The 6,242-nt window shown below is 44.3% G+C and overlaps 1 protein-coding gene across 1 annotated transcript; it reads left to right on the plus strand.

Annotated features, from left to right (window-relative positions):
* Positions 1–1,939: 1,939 nt before the first annotated feature.
* On the plus strand, positions 1,940–3,353 carry hoxc4a (homeobox C4a; the record flags this gene model as incomplete). Its single annotated transcript, XM_080014660.1, is given in 3 exon segments — positions 1,940–2,062; positions 2,064–2,412; positions 2,992–3,353. Coding segments are annotated over 3 exon segments (834 nt in total).
* Positions 3,354–6,242: the final 2,889 nt, after the last annotated feature.

Consider the following 6,242-nt stretch of genomic DNA (forward strand, 5'->3'; position numbering starts at 1 on the left):
GGATTTGAACGAGGGCTTGAATTTCATAAAAGCCTTCCCTTGAGCCAACACTCACAAGGGAACATTGCTTTTCTGGCAACTCTGCGGTCATGGTGACAGCAGTGTTTCACTGTTGCTTCCTTCTGTTTATGATTTCCTTTACAACAGTGACATCATCCACTACTGCAGCTCTGACATAATAGCATGTGTTGGACAGTGATATCCCAAAACGTGCTCCAACTACAGAATCAATGGAATCACAAGTCTCGCCCGTCACCGAAATATAGAATAAAGTTGATTAAAACGTATTTAAATTTAGCCCTCAGCCTATATTGATTCACCCAGTACATGCATTTGCTTATTCTTGGACCTTGATCCAAGCAACTGTGTGTAGTCCCACTGTTCAGATTTTTGTGTGAGTCATAAACAGGAATATCATTACTGAAGTTTTTCAGCTGCTGGTTTGAGCAACATTTTCCTCACCTTGTAATTTTACTAAAAGCATTACTGTATCTAAAAGGCTGACCGTAACCATGCCGATCAGGGTGACGGATTACATTTGCCCTTTAAAACGAAGACGTCCCCAAACAGCTTTGTGCCGACATCTGTAGGGTTGCTGAGTGACAAATGACATTGAACATCCCAGAATGCACACTGGCTACTATGGAGTTCCTTTGGAAATATAAAGTCGTTCTATCCTTTATAAATTATGCATTCGTGAGTTTGTGCCATTGGAGTACTCCATTCATGCCCATTCAAAATGAAGTCTGAAATTTTACAAAAATGTGGCCTCGTCATTGATGGGATGCCATGTGTTGTAGACACGGAGTCCAGTTCAGGCAACTGTAAACCACAGGCTTTAGACTTTATGGCCTCGTGGGGAACTCAAACTGAAATGTCAGTGAGAAGTTGGCAAATGTCCTGCTACTGAACGTTATGAGGGTTGCTCCCGAGGAATCTGGATTCACACGTCTTCTTTGTCTACCTCATGTAACCTTGGCAAGCAGGCCCTCATTCAGAAAAGGGAACAGATGGAAAGACTCTCAAGAAGAACCCGGTCATCTCGGTTTCATGGAGATAGATCATTTTGAAAATGTAGTTCTCATTTGCAAGGAGTTTGAAACTCATTTCCTCCCATATGGGTATGGTCACGTTATTAAACAAAAACATTGTTTTTTGCGACTCAGTATGTTGCCTTTTTGGTTGCCACGCAGGCAAACTGAGTGGCGGTGTTGTGGCTCACCAGTGTTGGTGAACCACCTTTTGTCTTGCTCTGAATAATTGAGGTCTTTGGATCTCGGTTTTTTTTTTTTTTTTTTTTTTCAACTGGATTTATTTTTATTTTTTTCCTCCTTAGTCAGCAACAAGATTGTGCCCTAAGTCAACTGCCTTGGTAACACACCAGCAGAGAGAGAGAGAGAGTTTCAATTGTTTATCTGCAACATTTACATTTTAATTCGAAGTATAATTATTATTGTATATATATTTATAAACAGCAACTGTTCAAAAAATATTTGTAGTTATTATTTTATTTCTATTTTGTCATCATCCATCCATTTTTCGGCTTTCATTTTGGTTTTATTTCTCCCTTTTTGTTGATCCCTTTGCTTTGGCAATGGAAACGTATGTTTACCATGCCAATGAAGCCCTTTGAATCATTGAATCGGAGAGAGAGAGGGAGGGGGGGAGAGAGAGAGAGAGAGAGAGAGAGAGAGAGAGAGAGAGAGAGGGAGAGAGAGGGAGAGAGAGGGAGAGAGAGAGAGGGAGAGATGTGTCTTCCATGGCCACTGGAGGTATGCTGGTACCTCTGGTTCCTTATCCGGGAACCAGCGCTCATCCTGCGATTGGGCCGCGGGGTCACGTGGTAAAAGTAACTTTACAGGGCTGCTCGCAAGTAGGAGGGCTTTATGGAGCAGAAAAACGACAAAGCTAGAAAAATTATTTTCCACTCCAGAAATTAATGATCATGAGCTCGTATTTGATGGAGTCCAACTACATTGATCCGAAATTTCCTCCTTGCGAGGAATATTCGCAAAACAGCTACATCCCCGAGCACAGCCCCGAATATTACGGCCGCGCCAGGGGACCCGGGCTTCCAGCAGCATCACCACCACCAGGAGCTGTACCCGCCTCCTCCTCCTCCACCTCCGCCTCCATCCTACCAGGAGCGCCGGTACAACTGTGCAAGCATCCCCGAGCCCGACGCGCCACGCGTGCACGGGCTGCCCCACGCCGCGCACCTGCTCGCGGGGAAGGGGGGCCAGCCGGCCTCGTGCGAGACCCCACAGTTGTCCATGTCCCCCGCCACGCCGCCGGCCGCCACCTCCGCCTGCAACCACCAAGCCACCCCGGAGCAGCACCCCAGCAGCACGGCCTCCGCCTCCAAGCAGCCCGTGGTGTACCCCTGGATGAAGAAGATCCACGTCAGCACGGGTAGGGGAACTCGCGTGTTTATGTCCTCCTCGCTCCTCTCCTCTCCACTCCTCTCTCCCTTTTCCCTCCCTCCATCAGTCCCTCTGACTCCCATTTCGCGGGGAAGCCTTTGAAATGGCACAATTGAGGCGGATTTACGACTCGGCATTGGTAATTACACCCACCATAAATTTTATAGCCGAGGTATACTCAGGGCAGCCGTATCACCATGTGGCTTCTGCTGTTATGTATTGGAGGGGCAGTGGGGGAGAGATGAATACGAAGAAGAAAAAGAAGGAAGACAAAAAGATAGAGCTTTGTAATGTTGCATTAATAATTTAGCTCATAGTTGGGGTGTAAGTGTCCTCTCATTACGCCGAGAAGTTCTTAACTCCCCCATTTAAATCCCTCAAACGGCCCAAACATTCATATCCAATAAATCTCTCTGTCCACATCTCAGTTCTCAGTGCGCAGTTGAGGCCATTCTTGTTTACCTCCCCCCCCTGTCTTTCCTCCCTTTCTGTCTCTCCACTTTCTATTCTTTCTTTCTTCCATTTTTTTTTTTTTTTTTTTTTTTTTTTTTTTTTACCCTTTTTCCAGTGGGTGCTTACAATGGAACGGAGCCCAAGCGCTCTCGGACAGCATACACCCGCCAGCAGGTCTTGGAACTGGAGAAGGAGTTCCACTATAACCGCTATCTGACCCGGCGGAGACGCATCGAGATCGCCCACACCCTGGTGCTCTCCGAGCGGCAGATTAAAATCTGGTTTCAGAACCGCCGGATGAAATGGAAAAAGGACCACAGGCTCCCCAACACCAAAGTGAGATCGTCCTCTTCCTCTTCCTCCGGGTCCAACACGGGCTCCGCAGTCGGCGCTGTGGCCGTAGCCTCGGCCGCCAACGGTGCTTCTTCCCCGGAAGAACTGAGCGGAGCGCACGGCGAGGATATAACCAGGTTATAAAAAAAAAACAACAAAAAAAAAAACACCACAAGGACGGAGGATACGAAAAAAAACAAGGACTGGTTATTTATAGAACAATTATATATTTTGTTTTCGTAGGTATCTTGTGCGGTTTTCCTTTAAGTCCAAAGTTATATAAATTGCATGTTATATAGCATGGATTACTGCGAATACCGATGGATTATTTTTACGTGACACAGGGTTTAATTTATTTGAAGCAAAATAAAAATAAAAAAATGTTTTTTATGAGGAAAAAAATGTTTTGAATGAAGTAGAAAAAAAACGTGTAGAAAGAAATGTACATTTTATCAAAAATGTTATTGTGGGCCATTATTTTATTGCCCCGCTGCCCTCGGTGAAATGCACAATCTATTTATTTCAAACAACACTGGAAGGATATCGTTATTATTATAATAGTTATTTTTGGAAAAAGAAGGAGAAAAAAGGCTGGAACACACCATTGATCTTAAACGTGTATGTTTAGGATGATCATTTGTGGATTACCTCGTGTATTTCAAAAACAAAAGGTTTTGATTTACAGTTTTAGTTTCGTGGTGTTGATGTTGTGTTTAGACCGTTGGAGCAGATTATTGTGAGATGCAATAAACGGAGTCTAGTGTACTTGTGATAATCATATTGGTCAATCAAATAGTGAGTGTCTAGTTTTATATATATGTTTGGTCGAGATTCATTTAGAGCCGGTTGAGGTCCCCTTCTCGTTTTGGTTTTTGGGGTTTCCGCCTCGGAGGTGTGCAGCTCCATCGTGTCACTGCGATGAGGATTTTTTACGAGGTAAACAATACTCACTGTGTCTACAAGCTGTGATTGTGAAATCCTGCAGCAATCGTTTTGACGGGGTTTTTTTTAATTTTTATTTATTTAACATTGTGTATAAAACATTTTGCACTGCATTGCAGGTCCCCTGTGTCTTTAAATGTGCACCCACAGTGGACTGAAATTATTTGGTGGAAAATTGAAAACTGTAAATTGACTCTGTGCTGTGCATACGTGCACCATCATTAATCTGCAGGGCATTCAATTAAGCATAAAGGCAACCTTCACCACACCGCACTGCCTCTGCACAAATGAAGCCTTGCTTTCCTCCCAGAAGCGACTTGAAAATAAAGCTGCATGCGAATCCCTTATAGCACCCTCATGCAAACTGTGTGAAATTAAATAATAGATTGTTGTCGAAATATTATTTCCCCATTATGTATAAGTTGGCCTGCTTCTTTTTTTTTTAGTCCATTGCCCCCATGCGACCAAGTTTTCAAAATGTGAAAAAAATAAAGATTGAATATAATGCCTCTTGTTGTTTTCGTTATGCTCAGTGTTAGATAACCCGTGAAATGGGTGCCTTTTAAATGACAAAAATCACACCCAGAAAAAATATTTTCTCGTTTTGTTATGATTTGTTTCCAATTAGATTTGTATTTGTTTTATGCCGAATTGTCCAGATTTGATGCTTTATTGCTTTGCAATCTGCTTTGCGCCAAACCGCACGCCTGCAAACGCGACGCGCGGCGCTGCGCGCGTCTGTAAGGTCATCCTCGTGTTTCTTTGCGGCGTGTGGGCAGGACATTGCAGCGACGTGAGTGTTTATCCCGCGGACAACGTTCTGAAGCACATGCTGAAGATGTTTCTGCAGAAGCGAGATTATTTTCACCCCGCGGAGCATCTCACGATCCTGTTCTGCAGTTGTTTGACGGAACGCTCAGATTGAAACGTGAACTTAATCCTCCAGACACACAAGAATGTGATAGATTATTGAAATTGTGACATGAATGGACGGTATAAAAATGACTGTCTTGGTGGGGGGCTGAGGAGGACAAAGCCGCGAGGTATTCTCCATCATCAATCTTTGAATTGCACAGTATTGTGATCCGTGTTGGAATATAATTATATCGACAGCGTTGTGATATTGCCGGTTATTATAGGCTACACAGGTCGATATGGCTGTAGTTATTGTTTTAATAGGGGGGTAGAGTTACATCGAGTTTAGTTATATTTAATATGTTGGACAAAGTATTGCTTTTGGACGTGGCTTTGGAGTGGCCCTATAGAATGGCGCTGAGACGGCTCTGAAAAATGAATTGAGGAGCCTTTATGTCGCTGGACAGATTGGAGAAATTAATGTGCGCGCCACCGTCGCAGCATCCCTCCAGTCCCATTCTCGAGCCTGTCGCCTCCGTGGCGCGGAGGCTGAAAAGGTACTTTGTTGAAATTTTAGGGCAAACTGCGAGAAGGCCGAGTTCACTCCGAGGACACGTTTTCTGACCCATTAGGCTCATTCCAGTCTGGATGGCCGACCTCTCCCACCCTGCGACCCGGCGGGCTCCCTCTCGCTGCACCCTGCCCCCTTTGTGGGTTTTTCCTTTGTTGCCGTGGTCTGAAGTGACCCAGGCACCCGAGGTGGTGTTGAGCTGTTGGTCAGACACCTACAGGCTCACCCACAGCACATCCTGCACATTTGAAAGGGCCTTTTAAATGGCAATGCTGTCCATATGAAATCTAACTGCTAGTCAGATGTTTTTAAAAAGGTTAGTTTGGGCCGGAAGTATTTTATATGGATATGATTGTTTCATTTAAAGTTTGAAACTTTATAAATATATCGTTATACTATGAACAACAATCGACAGAAGGCCTTAAATCTACCAGAGGCCTAATGCCAGGATCAATTTCCATATTAAACCAATTAACCATGTAGCTGCATTTTCAGGTGGTTGGCTTGAGGCAGAGATCCTTCAAGTTCCTACATTTTTGTGGTTTCTTTGTGTTTGGGTATCATGACGTCAACATCAAACCTCCATTCCGATCCATCTACTGCGACTGAGCGATGTCACTCAAGTTGTAAAGTGGCGCGTGCAGGGAGGGTATCCACATTTTATT

Source organism: Zeus faber, assembly GCF_960531495.2.
Source record: "Zeus faber genome assembly, chromosome: 15".
In the NCBI taxonomy this organism is placed as follows: domain Eukaryota; kingdom Metazoa; phylum Chordata; class Actinopteri; order Zeiformes; family Zeidae; genus Zeus; species Zeus faber.